The sequence below is a fragment of the Eschrichtius robustus genome, chromosome 14 (genome assembly GCF_028021215.1).
Source record: "Eschrichtius robustus isolate mEscRob2 chromosome 14, mEscRob2.pri, whole genome shotgun sequence".
NCBI classification, from domain to species: Eukaryota; Metazoa; Chordata; class Mammalia; order Artiodactyla; family Eschrichtiidae; genus Eschrichtius; species Eschrichtius robustus.
This window is the reverse complement of record NC_090837.1, coordinates 84,654,065-84,673,400: the sequence shown is the minus strand read 5'-3', so window position 1 is coordinate 84,673,400 and position 19,336 is coordinate 84,654,065. Positions and strand designations below refer to the sequence as shown.

Here is a 19,336-nt window from a genome sequence, read left to right as displayed (position 1 = left end):
CACTAGTCCGAATGAATCATCCAGGACCCAGACTGGTTAATTTCGATGTTCTCCATTGTTTGGTTTTTTCATAATGGCGGCACCAATTTCTTCTTCCTTCCTAATTACTGCTTAGCTTTGCTGAAATCGGGCAGATACTGCAGGCAGCCAACTAAACACACAAATTGCTGTTTTGACTGGATTCTTTGAATCGTTTTCTTTCCCATTACAAATAGCTCCTGCAGGTCTGGCTCAGTAGGTGCTTGTTTGGGCGTTAGCTGGTAAAAAGCGAGCCAGTGGGGAGTGTATCTTTCAGAATTAATTCCACACTTGTCCAACACAAAATCCCTCCCGGGATGCGATGCGGCATCACCTTCCCTGCTGGCTCACCCAGGTTTCTTGGAATAATGTGAGCCAGCTTCCTGAGGTTGCATATGCATCGCTGGAGGTTGGGGAGCAATCGGCAGCAGTGCTGAGCTAAAGGAATTCCAACTGGTGAGGCACTTATCGGTATTTTTCATTTATCAGCTGGTTTAATAATCAACCTTCAACCCTCAAAAAACTCAGGGGTAGAAAACCTGGCTGAAGGCACTGGGCTGGAAAACAGCTAGCTTGGCTCTGAAATGAGGACCCTCCCCTAACCCATCCTGCTGGCAAGAGAGGAGCGCTTTGAGGTCAGAAGGGCACAAGTTCAAATCCTGTGTCTTCCACTCATTTGCCAGTTAACTTTGGGGAAATTGCTGATTCGCTGAAGCAGCTCCCTTCACTATAGAATAGGAAAGATTATCGTATTTTCCAATAGAAAGATTGTAAGCACTAAGTGAAATAATAAGACTATAATAATAATAAGATAATAAATAATAATAAGATAATAAATGTCAGGCCCATCATGGGTGATCAGTAAATGGTATTTATCTTGAGGAAGTTTTGTTCACAGAAGGACAGACTCAGAGTAGCCCTGTGGAAACCCTACGGGTGGACGCCACTCAAGTTCCCTAAAGGCAGGACTTGACCTCTGTCCTCCAAATGAACAAATTTTCAGTTTCATCTCAGAGGAGAGCCCGCACTTCAGAACCCCCCAGTTGAAAAGAGCCTTATCCAAATCTAGTCCAAACTAACTCTTGAGGTGATATTGTGTAAATCAGAACCGGAATTTTTATATGAATACGTGAAGGGGCTTCGGGAGATTGAATAGTATTGATGAAACCTAATATGTACGAGGGGACAATAAATGTTCCGCCATCGCTGAGAGGTTACAAATTAAAAGCAGATGGCCCCATCAAGGGAAAAACTGCCACTTCCTCTCCGGCTCCACCACTGCCCTACCGCCTTCCTTCAAAAGGTTTCATTTTAGTCTAATAATCTTAATTGGGCAAGATCTTCCATAGCTTGGTAAAGAAGCTAATATCTAACCCTCCGTTTTGAAGCTAAAGTTAAGGACATTCACAGAGCGTGACTGAGCCAGACATCAGGCACTTTCTTACCTCGTTTGATTCTCAAGATGGTTTGAAATAGGTACATTTTACACCATTTTATAAGAAAATAGAAATCAAGTAATTTATCCAGAGTTCCCCCAAGAGTAAGTGGTAAAGTAACTGACTGATTTGAAAGTCAGGAGCCAATGACAGTTGTGGGCGGAGGAACTTTGTGGTTTTGACAATAGCTGGGTGAAGATGTGAAGCTGGAAATGAACAAATCTCAGAAGCTCTGTCAGAGACCGTTACGGTGAGAGCATGACAAAAAGGAGAGAAGACTTTTTCTAAAACACTAGACATATCAAGGGGTCATTTTGTTTATTCTATTTTCAACCCAAACCCAAGCCCAGGCTCCATGCACTGCGCAGTTTGTAATCACAGAGTAGAGAGGACTGCAGAAAGCAATCTGGGACCCGGACTTCTAAGTAAAGGAACCCCAAATCCCGACCTATAACTCTCATTAATTCTCTGACTTTTCTGGTGTTCTAAAAAGTAGCTAATTTGGAAGAAGACAGTAGGTGGGTGTGACCATCTGACTCTGAATTTGTTAAAGCAATTTCTGAAAGCCCTTAAAAAAAGAAGCTCCAGTTAGTGCCTGGATTGATTGACAAAGGTTTTGCTCTTGAACCATGACCTGTTACCTAAGAATGCTCAGGTGAATAATTCAAAAAGAGTCATGTACCAAAATGTTCATTACAGCTCTATTTACAATAGCCAGGACATGGAAGCAACCTAAATGTCCATCATCGGATGAATGGATAAAGAAGATGTGGCACATATATACTATGGAATATTACTCAGCCATAATATGCTAACACATATATATGGAATCTAAGGGATAAAAAAAAAAAAAAAAAAAAGGTCACGAAGAACCTAGTGGCAGGACGGGAATAAAGACACAGACCTACTAGAGAATGGACTTGAGGACACAGGGAGGGGGAAGGGTAAGATGTGACAAAGTGAGAGAGTGGCATGGACATATATACACTATCAAACGTAAAATAGCTAGTGGGAAGCAACCGCATAGTGCAGGGAGATCAGCTCTGTGCTTTGTGACCGCCTGTGGGGGTGGGATGGGGAGGGTGGGAGGGAGGGAGATGCAGGAGGGAGGAGATGTGGGAACATATGTATATGTATGACTGATTCACTTTGTTATAGAGCAGAAACTAACACACCATTGTAAAGCAATTATACTCCAATAAAGATGTTTAAAAAAAAGAATACTCAGGTGATTACACAGCCAGGTGTGTTCTGTCAGGTGACCCCCAACTATGTTCAGCCTCATATAAGAAGCAGCCCTGACAGAGTGACACCACTATCAGGGAAGCCAGAGCGCATTGGGGATTCTCATTTCCCAGAAAATACAAGTCCAAGAAGTTCCTGCACAGCTTCCTGCAGGACTTAGAATCAATGCTGGGGAGAAGAATCTGGATGACAGTTGTTTTTTTGTTTTGGTTTTTCTGGGGTTTTGGCTTTTTACATCCACTCTTTTACTTCTTTTAGCAAATCCTTCAGTTCTCTCTTAATACTGTCTGAAATGAGGGGGGGCGGGTAGGACTAGGGGTGTGATGGGAGACCTTCTTCAGAGCCCTTTGTCACCCCATTATCTGTTTCACACCACGAGGAACTCTGAAGATCTGGGTCTCTTGATTTCAGAGGAATAACTCTGGCTTAGACAGGCTATCTCACTCAGGGTCACACAGCTCAGTAATGGTTTTGCCTTGAGAGTCTGGCTCCAGCATTCCCAAGTGGGGTGTCCTTTGCATCTCATCACACCCCATTACCATTCTCTTTTCAAGGTGTCAGTTATCTCCTGGGGCATCTTTCTCTCTGTCAAAGGTTTGAGGAGTTTGACAGGATTCTCACCATTTATGCTGTTCCTGCCCAGTGTTGTGTATGTATGTGGGCAGAGTTATTGCAAGGGATTAAAAACCCCAAATCACAGGTCCCAGCGTCTTTAGAGGACAACTTGCTTCATTCATAGATACATGATAGATGATGGATATATAGATGCTTTTCAAATATACAGACTTTTGAGATTTTCTTTTAAATATAAGTACAAATCAAAAAGTATTTTTTAATTCATAGTAGCTATTTGTCGGTCAATAGATAAAATTATGTGGACATCATGCGAATTTTCTGACATTAAAATAGAGCTCTCAGAAAACAATTCTCATACCTGAAGATTGTGAAGTGTGCCTTAGCCTTCCTGTGTGATGCCTTATACAGTATAAAAGAGCATCAAGGGTACTTTAGCAAAACTAATTAACACCAGCGGCTCAATTCTGGTTATGCAAACAGGCCTAGGGACACGGCCACGGACAAAAGTTCCTCTTCCAGTGACCCTCACATCAAATCACACATTGACCCCACCCTTTATGAAGCCAATCTCCCCTCCTGCTCCAGTTCTGTAGCTGTCATCTCCCGTTCACCTTCCTCCCCCTTCCCCTCTCTCACCATTTAAGGGAGGCCATTTACATCCCAGGACTTCAGCAGACTCAGAGGGCAGGGGTGGGGTGGTGATGTGGATCTTAGATCAAGGCTACAAATTAGGGGTATCTTTTGAGTTCTCACACTCAAACAGGAAGGCCACTTGCACCACACCTACTTCTGCACATGACTAGCTTCAGATGAAGCAATACTTGCTGCTCGCGGTACCACTAATTAGATCACGACCCTCTGTAGGCTACTTTAAATAAATCACTCTCTGGGCATCAACCTAAGGTATGCAGCAGCACTCAAGACCTATGCCTGGCATTAATTTCCTATGTTTCACTACTTCCTTTCCCAATTAAAGTATAAGTCCCTTGACAGCAGAAATCACGTCAAATTGCCCTGCATTCCCCACTCCCACACAGAACTGGAACGAAGATGGTTTAGTCAAAAGGTAACTGCTGATGGAAGTCAGTTAAAATATTCTGGTTTCATAATGAACACTCAGTAGCTTACGTGATGAAAAAATAAACACACAGAAAAGAATGGTGGTAATTTTTAATAGTTTACAGCTACAGTATCAAATTTTATATGTATATGTATATATATATATATATATATATATATATGTATAAATACAGTTACAGACCATAAATATCCACATGGCAAAATACTTGCCACTAGGCAGACCTCCCCCCAAAAAAATCTTTGCAACTAAATAAACTAACAGCTTAAGTAATACTGAAGAAAAACAGATGCTGAGGTAATTTTTCATCTAAAGTGACTACAGCCTATATTAAAACATTCTTACTGTAAGAGTTCAAGTAGTTATGAAACCCTTGTCACAAAACCCCAAAATGCAACTTTAATATACAGTTTCAAACTAGACAAAAAATAGTTTAATTATAAATAGGTAAAATAAATAAGATTATTCCTGCTAAAATTCAATCATGACAGTATTATTTCTTTTTTTATATATCTGGGGACTTTGTTGATAGCCTGGCCAAAAAAACAATAGAATTCATGAAACCTTTCTCAAAAACTACATATTACTCTAATGCCATATAAATATATATATATATATATATATATATATCTTCAGATGGATATATGTATATGTATATAAATGGGATTTTCATTCTGGATGAGCAATCTGTTCCTTTAAAAATATATATATGTATCCCAAATATGAAAACATGCTTAATTTCTCTGAAAAGATCACTCTTATACAACGCACGCTGACTAGCATGAGAAGGGACATTTTACAGATTTTAGAAACTTCTTTAGAAACACATTTATTTTCTTACCAACAGTTACGTTAGAATATTTGTTTTACTAAGTTATAATTACAGCAGTAAAAAAAAAGTCTGTCACTTATTTTTCATTATTCCCGGTTATGCAAAAATCCCCATGCTTCTTAATCTTTTAATATTCAACCTGCAAGAATTCCACTGGCACCAAGTAACACTTCAAATTTTTTCAAAGCATATAATTTCCCAGTTAAGGCCCATAGGATCACATTTAATAAAAGCTCATCTGAACAGAAGCCATATATTTTGAGTAAAAAGAAGCTATCAAATTAGTTTATATTTTGTAGTGACCTATGAAATCAACATTCACTATGACATTCAGTGTTCTCAGAAAAAAATTTTACTTTTAACAAGATAATATATATAAACCAAAGATAATACATTGTTCTGGAGTTGTCATCCAAAAGTAGAAACAAACATTGAACATGTTCTGTTTCTTGGCCCCTGCCCATAGTCTAATCATTTGTCAACTCCTCATACACTGGGCAGCAACTTTTAGCAAAAATACTAGAACAAGTCTCTAAGCAAAACCAAAATGTATAAATAATTAATTTCCTATTTTCAAAGCTCTTCCATTCTTGTTTTAAAATAAACAAAGTGTTTTTTTAATGTTCTCACATCCCAAACGATGACTTCTGGAAAACCTCCAACAACAATTCATTTTTGATGTATCCATCTTCGTTTCCAAGGGCATCTGAAAGCAAGTGAGAGCTCTTTCACGTTGTTCATCTCCATTACAAGGCAGTCTCTCCTCTAACTGATGAAATTTTGCACTTACTGGGGAATCTTCCAATTGAAAGGAGTCTCTTCATTCGAAAGCTTCTAAAGTCAGGTTCCCGAGCGGAAGAGTTTGGATATCAAATTCAGAAGTTTCTGCCGGAAATTCAGTTTGTCTCCAATTCTCCTGAACTGAATGGCACACTCAACTTCAGGATCTGAAGAGGAAAGCAAAACATCAAAGTTACACTGACAACACTGCAAACTGCAACCAGCAAGAATTAATATGCCCATCCCAGGGACGAGTTGAGTATTTATCCCATGAAGCATTACCTTAACTTTATGTATACCTGTTTTCTGAATGTGAGAAAGGCTACTTACACACACACACACACACACACATACACGCACGCACGCACATGCACACAGGCACGCACGATGTAAACGAACACGTGATGACTCTAAACAACAAAAAAAAAGTTAAGGCAAGAATAAAGACATTTACTTTGCAATCTTTTTTTTTTTTTTTTAAACATCCTAGATGAGGCAAATGTTATCTTACTTTCAAAATACAGACATTTATGTCATACACCACAAAGAGAAAGTGAGTCTTTGCCAGCCTCAGGTGATGTCATCCTTTTCTTTCCCATGTAAGACTGGTTAGGGAAATAAAAGTCAAATTCTAAACTCTTTTATGTTATTTTCCAGTACAATTTATTTTGTAAATGGCAATAGCTCTGATTATGCCCTCATAATAGGTAAATCTAAATGTATTCTTATCCTCATTTAAACAACTCTGAAATTTTCTCATGAAAGACTCCTAAAATCTTACTCCAAAATTAAGTCCACATTTTCTAAAATAACTTAAAATTTACATCTTACTCTAAACCAAATTCTTCCCAATCAGTACCAATCCATTGCCTCTATGGAAATGAGTGAAGCACAAAACAAACTAATGTTTAATTCACATGTTTACTATTTTTTATGATTAAGGTATTGCAATAAACTGAATATTAGGGAAAAGTAATGTTTATAATCTAATTTCTAAGTAAACTTTTAAAGTAAATGAAGTTAACACCAAACCTATACTGATCCATAATTACAATTTTCTTGTATATTTCAAAGAGCAATTCAGCTTCTTTTTGGTACACTTCAATATCATGATTATGATCACTAAAAATCATTATGACTACAAATTAAAATCTGATTTATTTTGTAAACAGACCCTGCAAATACCCTATTCAGGCTCAAAATAAATTAAAACTGTAAATATATACTAAAGTGGATGTTTAAACCTACATTTTAACCAATTTCTCTTTTTACAAGAGCTGGGTTAAATTTTTGTAATTCCTAAAAGAAAAAAAAAAATTCATAATCCCTAACAAGTTCTTTTCAGTGAGTGGGATATATTAACATACAATCCTAAAAAAACAATTATCATTCAGGCTACCATTTTAGAAGCCCTGAATTGTAAGAGAAAAAATTATCCCTCTCATCAAAAAAAAAGAAAAGAAAAGAAAAGAAAATAGCACCTAGTTGTTTCCTTAATCTTTTTTGTTACATCTATAAATGTAACCATGTGTGGTGATGGATGTTAACTTATTACGGTAATCATGTCACAATATACACATATACCAAATCATTATGTCATACACCTAAAACTAATACAGTGTTATATGTCACTTATATCTCAATTTTTTTTACAGGTCTTACTATCTAATCAAGTTTAAGAGGGACATTTCTGCTGTCCCTTATTAATGGGGACTAAGTTGGATCGTGAAGGTTATGCGGTTTTTCGCAACACAGCCAGAACTCTCGAACTTCACGAAAGGTAGACAAAGCTTTTTCCCTCCCAAACAAGAGCTAGAGAGAGCAGCCTGGTGCCAATTTCGCCACGGTCACATTGGCAATGCACCACTTCCTTTGCACGCCCCATGGGCTCTATAAAATTACACTAAGTTTAAAAGGGGCCTAATACCGTCTGATGTAACAGCAGTATGAACCACACAGATTTCCAGCCCACGGTCTTAACTTGCCTTCTTTGCTACCGACCTGAAGTTATTCGATGGGGCTACATGTGATGGGGAAGGGCGTTGGAATGGATGGATTAAAAAACATTGCGGACAAACTGCTGTTCTCCTCCTATCCCAATTCTGTAACTAATTAGGGATTGTTAAAATGTTATACTTTTAACAAAGAAGCAAGACTGTCTAGGCTTCTGACCTCGGTGTTCCTTGCGGGGCCTCCGTAACCCTCCAACAGTCCTTTGTGGAAAAGCTGTGATCGTACCAAGCGTCATTACAGCTTTTGTTGGTGAAACAGAGAGATTAGAGCAGGGCACTCACCAGAGCCTGGACTCCGGAGGAAGCGGGCCTGTCTCAGGAAGCGCCGGGAGGCCGTGTCTCCCGGAGCCTCTCTCGGCCCCGGCCCCACCTGCCGCGACAATTACTTTCTCCGCGTGGCTGTAGCCGGTACTTGCGCTTTTTCTCCCCGTGGCCCCGGGACAGGGCAAGTGGGGATGCAAGGCGGCTTTTGGCATCCGCTCAAATGCAGCTGCATCCCGATCCCAAACCCGGCTCCCTCCCCCGCCTTCTCCACGGTCCGGGGTTAAACCCCCGAAGAACTTCCTGGAGGCGTCCCTAAAGCACGTGCAAGGGAGCAGACCGGGCCCGACTCTGAGACCCTGAGCAGACGGGCTGACCCTGGCCCGACCAAGACCTCGACCCCGGCCCCCGCCTCGGCCAGGATCTCCGCGAGCCCCAGATGCTCCCTACCTGCCGGGGCCCGCGTCGGGCTCTGCTGAGCGCTCTTACGAGCCCTCCTTCCAGGCATCTCTGGAAGCAGCCGCCGGGAACTGTGCTGCGGAGTCCGGGAACTCAGTCCTCCAACCCTGGCACTTGGGTCTGCAGGACTCGGGCTGCGCGCGGGGCGGACGGGCAGGAGCTGGAGACCCCACACTGTCCACCGCCAGGAAACTCGGAGGTGTGGGCGCCCGCCGCTGCCCGCGCTCCGATCAGATGGGGACTTCCCGGTGACGTAGCGAAACTTGACGCCGGGCCCGCCCCTGTCCCCGCCCCCGCGGGCCACCGCGGCGGGAGGGAGCGGGCGTCCGGGCCGGGCCCGCGGGGAACCCCGCGCCGCGCCGCGCCGCGCCGCGCGACCTGCCGGGACCCGCTGGCGACCCGCGGCGGCGCCGATCGGCGGGGTGGGGACCCGGCCCGGCCCCTACACTACTTTCTTGACCAACGGGTCAGCTGCAGGCGCGGCGGGGTCTAGGAGTCGCGAGCGGAGAAAGGTTCTCCTAGCGGGAAAGTTGGGGACGGAGAGGCCTGGAGCTTCGTCCCTATCATAAACGGGCAATTAGAGACTTTCGTAAACAAACCCCGGAAAGAGTTCGGGAAAGGACAGTTTTCAGACTCGGAGAGCGTGGGAAGTTCCAGGGAAGTGAAACGAAGAGAACACTTAATAACAATAGAAATGGTGCCGGAAGCCAAGGGAGAAAAGTACCAGATTGAAACTGAAACTGCTGGGAAGTTAACTGTAAATTGAAACCCTGCAGCTTGGGAGCAAACACTGTTTGGACTTGGGGAAGGGGGGCGGGGGGAGAGAGAAGGAAAGTGGATGGGAGAAGTGGCCAGTTCTCCGCCCGGGTGACGACTGTGATTTTGAAAGAAGAGCATATTCCCCCCTGGGTAGGTCTCATTGCTCGTTCCAGATGCTTAGTAACACAAAAAACAGTAGGTCATCATGTAGACAACTTTCAGATGCCCTCGTGGAGGGAGGGACGAGATATTTGGGAATATGAAGTTATTTGCCCGATGTTTGGCTGACCCTTGAATAATTCCATTATTCTAAAGAGAAGGAGTCATTCGGGCTAGGCAACAGATACTGAGGGCTTCGTGCTGAGGGTTTCCTCAGACATTTTCTCACTCTGTCCTCAGAAGAGCCCGACCAAGCGGACATTCTTACCATCGTGGCCACTTTGCAGGTGTGAAAACTGAGGTTTATAGAGATGGAGCTGCGCAAGCTCACATAGGCAGAGAGCAGTGGCAGGATCTGAACCCAGGCAGGCCCATACTGAGCAAGACCTCTTACCCTCTGTGGCCTTCCCAGGAATCACAGTTTCTTAGAAAATGAGCGGTTTTTTTTCATCTGAGCTATATAATGCAGAGGTTGCACATTGGTTGCTGAGAGCTGCGTGGCTTCCTGGAAGGTCTTGGTTCGGTTCACAGTATTGGCCTTGTGAAAATCTGAATTGGTTACCAACATTTAAACATTGAAAGACTGCATTAAAAGCTGGGATTTCTGGCGTTCTTTGGGAAATCATTAGCTCAAAACCCAAGATTCGTTTTCCGAACATGCGGAGCCGGCTAGAAGCGAGGATGCAGCGGCTGCCCTTAGACGTCGGGCGGAGCTCTTTGGTTGGCCACACTCCCTGCTGTTTGTTTTTCTCATTTACATTATCTGGCCCCAGTAGGCATTTGAACTTGTTTATTTACCTTAAATCACTCAATCAACACAAACCTGCAGGTATTTGTGGCTTGGTCCTGCAGAAGTACAGACAATGCTGTAAGCGTGGAACAAAACTACTCTTGAATTTAAGCAACTTAGCTTTGAGTGTGGTAAACACATAGGGTTAAGAGTGGACAAAATTCAGGAGTTACCACTACATGTCACAGGAAGCCCAGCAGAGATTCTGCCTAGAAAGCTGTTGTCTTGAACCCGGTGTCCCAAAACCATTCTCAAGGCTCATTTTGACTGACAGTACTTAAGTAACACCATTAGCTTCTTGATTGGATAAATTAGTAAACTTCTCATCAAACCATGCACCCTGAAATGCAATATATACATTCAACGAAAGAAAAACAAATCATATCATGTTTACCCACAAAGGGTGTGTCAATCTTGACCTCTAACATTATCATTAGGAAAGGTCATTAGCCACATGACCCATACTTGATGCAAACCTTAGGCAAGTTGTGACTTTTAGGGAATTGCAAATTTAACTCCCTGGAAGGAAAAGGGAGGAGAGAAGATTAGAAGGTGCGCTTCAGAGATGGGTCAAATCAGCCATTTATGGAGGACTTGTTAAGATTTTGAATCTGAGATGGTCCATAAACTCTTTTTCAGATCTAACATTATATTAAGAGAATTAGAAGCTGTGTGTGAAAAGGCTTTCTTAACTATTTGGACCCAGAGAATGACAAAATAATGATTTATCATGAAGCATTAGAATCCCCTGTTATTTCATTTTTTTTTAAAGGACTGGTGAAGACAATTTTTAAAACTGTTACCAGGTTTTAGTTTTCATGGACAAGTTCGAAAATGACAGTGCAAATCTAGCCACATCTGTGTTGTCACTTAGAGTGTTAAAAAAATTACTAAGAACAAAACAAAACAAAATAGTAGACATGATTACTAATAGAATAGTCATTCATCTCTTTCATGCAGAAAATAAGATTTGGTAGGAAATGAGGATATGAGAGATGAATGAGGGGGAATTTAAAGGAAGACTTTGACAAAATGTATAGGCTGTAGGCCTGAGTCTGTTTATTCTGATAAAAGGGGACTTGGTTTTTTCCTGTATAGCATGTTTGTTAACATGAAATCAGCCTCATGCATTGATCATTTCAATCTCTATTTTAAGACAGACACTGTGCTGGGTTCTGGGGAGACAATGCTTCCTACCCCCATGGAACCTACCTTGAAGAGACCAGTACCACGCAAATTCAGTGTGCCTAAGAATCACTTGAGTATCTTGTTCAAATACACATCTGATTGTGGAGATCTGGCTGGGCTTGAGATTCTGCATCTCAAACTCGGTGATCCTTCTGGTCTATAGATACCACTTTGAGGAGCAAGTCTAGAGGACGATACAGGTGAGTATACAGGCAGATGCAAAAAGATGTACATCAGGGCTGTGCCAGGGAAATTATGGCAGACTGTGGGACTGCCTGGGAGGGCAATTAAGCAGGAAAGGCATCTCCATAGAGACCCAAGGCATAAATAGGAGTTGGCCAAGCAGTGAGGCCAAAGGGAAGAAGTATGTTCCATGCAGAGACTGAAGAGCAGTCGGGGGGTGGGGAGGGAGAAGCCACCTGAGGAGTTTGCGCATTATTGTGGGGACAATGGGGGCACCACTGAAGGTTTTAAGCACGTGGGTGATATGATCAAACTCTAGAAAGTTCACTCTGGCTGCAGCGTGACTAGATTAACCAAGCTAAGACCGGAGACAGTGTGACTGATCAAGGTATACATTATGGTAATTCTCATACAAGATGGTAGTGTCAGCAAAGACAGTCCCTGTTTCAACCCTGTCTTTATTAAAATTCCCATATTTCCTGACTAGAATAGGACCAAATTCTATCAGAGCAAGACTTGATATTTGTCAGTGTAATTGACATTTTCACCTATGTTAGTTTCCTAAGGCTGTCATAACAAAGTACCACAAATTGAGTGGTTTAAAACAATAGAAATGTATTCCCACACAGTTCAGGAGGCTAGAAGTTTGAAATCAAATTTGGTGTCCACAGAGCTGTGCTCTCTCTGAAGCCTATAGGGGAGAAATCCTAGCCTCTTCTAACTACTGCTGGTTGCCAGTAATCCTTGGCAATCTTTGACTTTTAGATGCATCACCCCTATCTCTGCCTCCGTCTTTTTATGGCCTTCTCCCCTGTGTGTCTGTGTCCAAATTTCCCTCTTCTTATATAAACATCAATCATTGGATTAGGGCTCACCCCAATCTAGTATGACCTAATTTTACATCTGCAAAGACCCTATTTCCAAATGAAGTCACATTCACAGGTTGGAGGATGAGGGGGAAATGGAGGATTAGGACTTCAGCATATCTTTCTGAGAGAGACACCGTCCAACCCCTGACATCCCCCTTTATCAACTGCCTTATAAAAAAGTTCTATACATATTTTTTTTCATCCTGTTTGCAATTTGCACATTTACAAATCAAAAAGACTTTAGTAAACTTGACAATGGATTTGAAGCAGCCTGAAATAAAGGTCAAAAGCAATATAGATAAGATAAGAAATAAAATGACGTCTGAGGGAACAGGTTTAGAACATCCGTCAGGCACAAAAAGCGTGTGTACCCCACCACACATTCTTAGTTGAAGATTGTGGTGTGACACCTCACCCCTCATCCACCCCCCACCCCTAGGCTTCCCACTCACAAAGCCAAACAAGATTTCAAGAAATGCTTTGATGGAGCTTGAAAGTAAATATAATTTCTATTAGTGCAACTTATAAAATATGGAAAACAGAGGAAAAACCTTTTTTAATTTCCCAAGGTTTCTGTTCTTTATTTTATTCTCCTCTGTTTGCTAATTCTTTTTGGATTTTTTTTTTTTTTTTTTTTTTGGATTATCACAGATAATGATCATCAAGCATGTTTGTACTTTTTTTAACTGCAAGAAACAGGCAGTGGAACGGTTCAACAAGCATCAGCGGAATGATGGAAATAGGTCAGGACTACCTATACATTTGTTATCTGAATTATTGATTTTCAACAAGTAAGTAAATCCAACTAGTTTAGAGCATTTCATTGAAGAAGCTATTAGTAAATGCTATGTTAATTAGAATGCAGAATATCTAATGATAAACAAAATGATTTTTAGGTTGTCAATGAGTAACTACTAGGAAGGTAATTCAGTCTTGTTTAAGAGTTAGAAAGCAATGATTGTCCAAGTGTAATCTGTGCAAATATAACCTCAGAATCAATTGATGAGCTTATTTAAAATGCAGACCTGCCTGACCTCAGGTTAGTGAATCACAATCTGTGGGGTCCTAGCCTGGAAACACACATTTTAACAAACTTCTATGATAATGTTGGTACACTAATGGAGAGGATGAAAAGGCACTTGAGAAGTGATATTTGACCTCAAGTAGCTTACACTCTAGTGAAAAAAATAAAATATATATGAATTAGTAGCAAATAATTGAAAATGGATTATAATTTATTGTGCAATTATGTGACACATGAAAATATTTTTACAAAATAGCTAAGTGAAAATAATTTGTGCTTTGTATACTTTCCCGGTTTAGTGTTGTAGTTCACAATTTAAACAATTTAGATAGGGGAAGAAAAAGGAAAAGACCTCTTAATTATCATCAGGAGACAAAAGAAACCTGCACCTTCAGGATAAATACGCTTAGGAAAAAAGGATAAAAACAATAATAATACATACACAACTGACCCAGAGCTTATACCCTGTGAATGGGGCAGAGGCAGAGCTGAAATGCATGGTAATCATGATCCAGAAGAGGCAGAAGAGGTAAAACAAAGACACAATTGGTAAGAAGAGGGAAACAGGGAATTAGAAGATGTCTTGAGCATCCGGAAGCTTTGAGCATTACTGATGCAAGCAGAACTGTTATCCAGCTGTGTGGGTAATCAATAGTTGCTTCCTCTGGAAGGGGATACAATTTCACGCTGCCTAGACTTGGAAAATGAGGGAGGCTGAATTCTTAATTACCCTCATTCGTGCCTAATCTAATCTAACTGCACCCACAAAGTGGATTGAGTATCACTGATACAGAACTGTCAGCCTTGGATTCCCGTTAGCGGGAATGCTTCTGACTGGGACTCCCCTGGCCGTCCTCCTCAAACTCTCAGTTTGCTTCCTGCTTTTGAGCCTTTGCCCTTGCCCTTGACTCTGCCTAGAATGCTTTCTCCTGATCTTTCCTTGTCTAGATCCTTCTGGCTACACAAGTCTCAGAACAAATGCTATATTCTCAGAAAGCACCCCCTGACTGTCCTGTCTCAAATTGCCCGTCCCTACCCTCCAAAGGACTATCTACCATGAAATCGACTGTGTTTAGTTGACTGACTTGTTTATCATCTACTTCCCCTTTTGAAGTCAAACTCCATGTGAGCTCAGACCTTATAGGCTTGTTCTCCGCTATCCCCAGTGCCTGGACCCATGGGGCTAGTCACAGAGCAGATGAGAACACCAAAGCTGAAGGAGGTTAAGTTGTTTGCCTAAATTCACAGTGCTAATAAGTAAACTAGTCACCACTGTAATCCAAACCTTCTTAATCTACACCTAGTTCATCACAGTCATTGGTTGATAAGAAAGCTTGACCATGAATCAGAAGAGATCACAAACACTGGGTATTTAAATTCTGCCTCTTGTTTTTCTATTAAAGTATTTCTCTTTAACAGTAAACCTCCAGGGACTTCCCTGGCTGTCCAGTGGTTAGGACTCCCCGCTTCCACTGCAGGGGGCTTGGGTTCGATCCCTGGTCAGGGAACTAAGATCCTGCAAGCCACGCAGTGCAGCCAAAAACAAACAAACAAACAAAAAACAAAAAAACAATCAACCTCCATATCTAAAAGTTTAGACGCTCAGAGGGAGAGGCTAGAATGAGCACCCTTAGGAATTAACGCTGTCCCAAGCTTTCTACTGTTCCTCTTGCTTCTCTTGGCCCTCCTGGGTCCCCTTTGCTGCTCCCCATCCTGGAGCAGGCCATTGCAAGCTCACTGACTCATGCCTCTCCCCCTACACAGTCTCCAGCATTCTCATAGCCCGTTCTCAGAGATTTCGTCCCTGTACCACCCACATTCCAAACCTCAGTGTGGAATTTCCCCACATCCACTTCCATGTTCTCAAACTTCAAATTTGTATGTTTCAAAAGTGAACTCATAGAGCATCCACTCAACCTCCAGATTTGAAGTCTCCATACAGAGCACCATCCCCGAGACCCCCTCCAGATGTTCAAGCAGGAGACCCGGGACCCACCCTCCTCCCCTCCCTCTATAGCACTTTCACGGCCAATCTATATGAAGTCATCCTGAACGTCCCTGGAGGCTCTTCCTTGCTCTCCACATTCTGGGCCAGTCCCTCCTGCACCTGGGCCACAGCAGGGCTCCTCCCTGGCCTTCCCCTCCATACTTGCCCCTCTTTCATCTATAGTCACTGCAGCCAGCCTGACTTTCTTTAATGCTAATTTTCCCTTGTCTCTTTTTAAAATCTTTCTATCCATTGTCCACACTGCCTCCAGAGTGGTCAGATTTTTATTTTTAAAAGATAGAATTCCTTCCCTGCTCTAAAGTCTTTTGGGGGTCTCCAGATGCCCCTAGAGTCAAATCAAATATGAAAAACCACGTGCCACCCTAAGTGTCCATCGACAGATGAATGGATAAAGGAGATGTGGCACATATATACAATGGAATATTACTCAGCCATAAAAAGAAACGAAATTGAGTTATTTGTAGTGAGGTGGATGGACCTAGAGTCTGTCATACAGAGTGAAGTAAGTCAGAAAGAAAAACAAATACCATATGCTAACACATATATATGGAATCTAAAAAAAAAAAAAAAGATTCTGAAGAACCTAGGGGCAGGACAGGAATAAAGACGCAGACGTAGAGAATGCACTTGAGGACATGGGGAGCGGGAAGGGTAAGCTGGGACGAAGTGAGAGAGTGGCATGGACATATATACACTACCAAATGTAAAATAGATAGCTAGCGGGAAGCAGCCGCATAGCACAGGGAGATCAGGTTTGTGCTTTGTGACCACCTAGAGGGATGGGATAGGGAGGGTGGGAGGGAGACGCAAGAGGGAGGAGATATGGGGATATATGCATACGTATAGCTGATTCACTTTGTTATAAAGCAGAAACTAACACACCATTGTAAAGCAATTATACTCCAATAAAGATGTTAAAAAAAAAAAAACCGTGCCAGAGCCGAAGGGAAAAAAGGGAGTGAGCGTTTGTTCATTGGTTCTTATTCCCAGATAGGACAGGGGAGAGGAGCTATCCTTGTGAGGAAGAGGACAGATGGGAATGTGTGTGTGTGTGTGTGTGTGTGTGTGTGAGAGAGAGAGAGAGAGAGAGAAAATGAGATAGAGAGGTGGCCAGAGTGAAACCAGCAGCCCCACCACCCTGATGTTCTTAGCAGGACAAAGAGTGAGAAAGAAGAGCCATTAGAAGTCATAAGAGATTTCAGGTTAGACACCACATCAGTATTCTAAAATAGCCTTCTGATAGTCCAACCATAACTGCATAGAAAATATAATGTTTTAAAAAATACCACCCATTTCTAATACAAAAAAATATATTTATGCACTCCTCAAGGCATATGCAAAATCTGAATGGAGAATCCTGGTTGTGTCCTGAAGGACTTGAAGGAAGAGCTACTCCTGGATGAGAGGACCCTGTCCAATGATTCTGTGAATGTGACACAGTGCCAGTTAAAGTCCCAGGGAGATTTCTTGAGGAATGTACCAAATTGAGAACTAGCCCTTTCATTTATTAAAATATTCTAAAGCAGATGTAATGACAAAAGTATGATGACCAATAGGTGAACAGAGCAAAGAGTTAAAGATACAGGCCTCAAAACAGGTGAGAATAAATTATATGATGGAGCTGGTATTTCAATTCAATGGAAACAAGGTAGATTACTCCATAAACAGTTGTAAGGTGATTGACTATACATCCATGAAAAAAAAAAAAAAGTCTGATTCCTATCTCATTATCTGCATCAAAACGAACTCCAAAGGGTTCACAGGTTTAAATATAAATATTGGACACATTAAAAAGTACTTGAAACAATCATGGGTGAATATTCCTATAATCTTAGAATTGGATTGAGCTGTGAATACCAAGTCCCAAGGACACATTTGATTTCCTAGAAATGTAAAACTTTGGGTCAGTAAAATAACACTATGAACAAAGTCAGTAGACAACAGAACTCCTGAAGAACAAAGGCTGAGGTCGGACCAGGGTCTGATCCAGGGTCTGCAGCAGAGGTGACAGAAGCACCAGGGCACTGGCCCTTCCTCAGATCCCTCTTTTTTGAATGTGTGGAGGGACTGATCTGATTCTAGCACGCCTCTCCCTCCCTCTCCCCCTCCCCATCTCCTAGGTATGATGCAAGGCCCAGAGAAGGCTGGAGTAAAGCCTTAGAGAAAGTTTCACGGCACCCCTGGAAGTTAGGTATCCGTCCTTTCAAGCTCACGTTTACAGAAACCCAAGTCATAAGTATTCCATCCTCCCAGAGTAGAACACTGGAAACCACAATCAGCGGTTGACTTCTCACGTCTTCTTTATCCCCTGTATTCAAGCTGTCATCAATCCTAGTACATCTTTCTTCAAAATGACCTTTGGGTTTAACCTTCGTCCTCAAATTCCTCTGCCTACAGAGTGTGTGATTTCACTCTGATTTTATTGCAAAAGTCTTCTACCTGGAGGCCTGTCCTTCGCTGCCAGTGGAGCCCCCTCACCCTTCAGTCTGCCTATAAAACACCAATTCCTTGACATTCATTCCTTTGCTGAAGAATTTGTAGATATTTCTCCATTGTCCATGCAAACAGGTCTGTATCCCACTTTCTGTGGCTCATTGGTACCACAGGTCACTTATTGTCTTATGGGTCCCCTAAAATAGAGCTGCACATGTCCCAAGGCCAGGACTGCCCCCTTCTCCTTCATTGCTACCTTTCCTCCAGACTATCTTAGATGCTTCTGTTACCCAGGGCCAATCTTCATCCTCATCTTCATCAAAACCCCCAGGGGATTTTTTAAAAATCTGTCAAATTTGGGGTGGTGGTTGAAATGCTAGAATAATCAGTTTTATCTTCTTTGACAATAGTTAATGATCGGACATAATGATCTAAGTCTCAAAGAATTACACTACATAGACACAAGTCAGGTTAATGGGGAAATTTTGTTTGAAGTTCTCTTATGCCTTTTTTTTTTAATTTGTTTGCCAGCTTCACTATTTACTTGATATGTATATTTAAACAAGTCACTTCACTTCTCTGGGCCGAGGTTTCCTATTTGGGGAAGGGAGAATAATAATGCTACCTCCCTTACAGGGCTTTTTTTGGGGGGGTGGGCCGGGAGGAGTAAGAAATCGAATAATACAGGCAAATGGGCTACTTCAATGGGCGTCCTATCCAGAAGACTCAGGACAATTGGATCCTTCTCCACCTGCCTCCCCCCACCAGTATTCCCAGAATGAGGAGGGCAGGGCAAGAAAGTGCCAGCCCCTTCCACCCTGAAGGTTCACATTTACGATGCGCACGTGCCTCACCCCAAACACAGAAGCCCCGCCTGGGAAAACTCAAATAGCTGCTCCAGCATAAGGATGACAGGCCAAACTCCACCCGGCATTCGTCGATTATAAACAGGATCGCTTTGCTGAGTTCTGCAGAGAAAGGAAAAAGGTAACAGGCAGAGAAAGGAAACTAAAAGAAAAAGAGGAAATGAATCACTTTCTGAGCCTTAGACCTCAACAAACACAGAGTAGGCTGAGGAGTGATGGCGAGGGGAGTCATCAGTTCATCGTCAGGTGACTTTGTTGTTTTTTTTTTTTGATCTGTCTCTTGGGAAACATGCGAGAGCAAATATCAAAATGTATGTGACTAAATAAAATTCTGGCGGGAAAGGAGCGTGGGATCGGAAA

The 19,336-nt window shown here is 42.1% G+C and overlaps 1 protein-coding gene across 2 annotated transcripts in view; it reads right to left on the bottom strand.

Annotated features, from left to right (window-relative positions):
- Positions 1 to 5,008: 5,008 nt before the first annotated feature.
- Positions 5,009 to 19,336, bottom strand: part of PMAIP1 (phorbol-12-myristate-13-acetate-induced protein 1) — a 132,162-nt gene continuing 117,834 nt past the window's right edge. The window contains exons 1-2 of one of the 2 annotated variants that reach the window (XM_068562766.1): positions 8,689 to 8,920; positions 5,009 to 6,132 (exon numbers count right to left, since the gene is read on the bottom strand). In XM_068562766.1, the coding sequence (XP_068418867.1) occupies positions 6,026 to 6,132; positions 8,689 to 8,746 (165 nt within the window). In that variant the 5' untranslated portion in view covers positions 8,747 to 8,920 and the 3' untranslated portion in view covers positions 5,009 to 6,025. Of the gene's footprint in view, positions 6,133 to 8,688; positions 8,921 to 19,336 lie in introns of those variants that run through there. The other variant, XM_068562765.1, reaches the window with a different exon arrangement.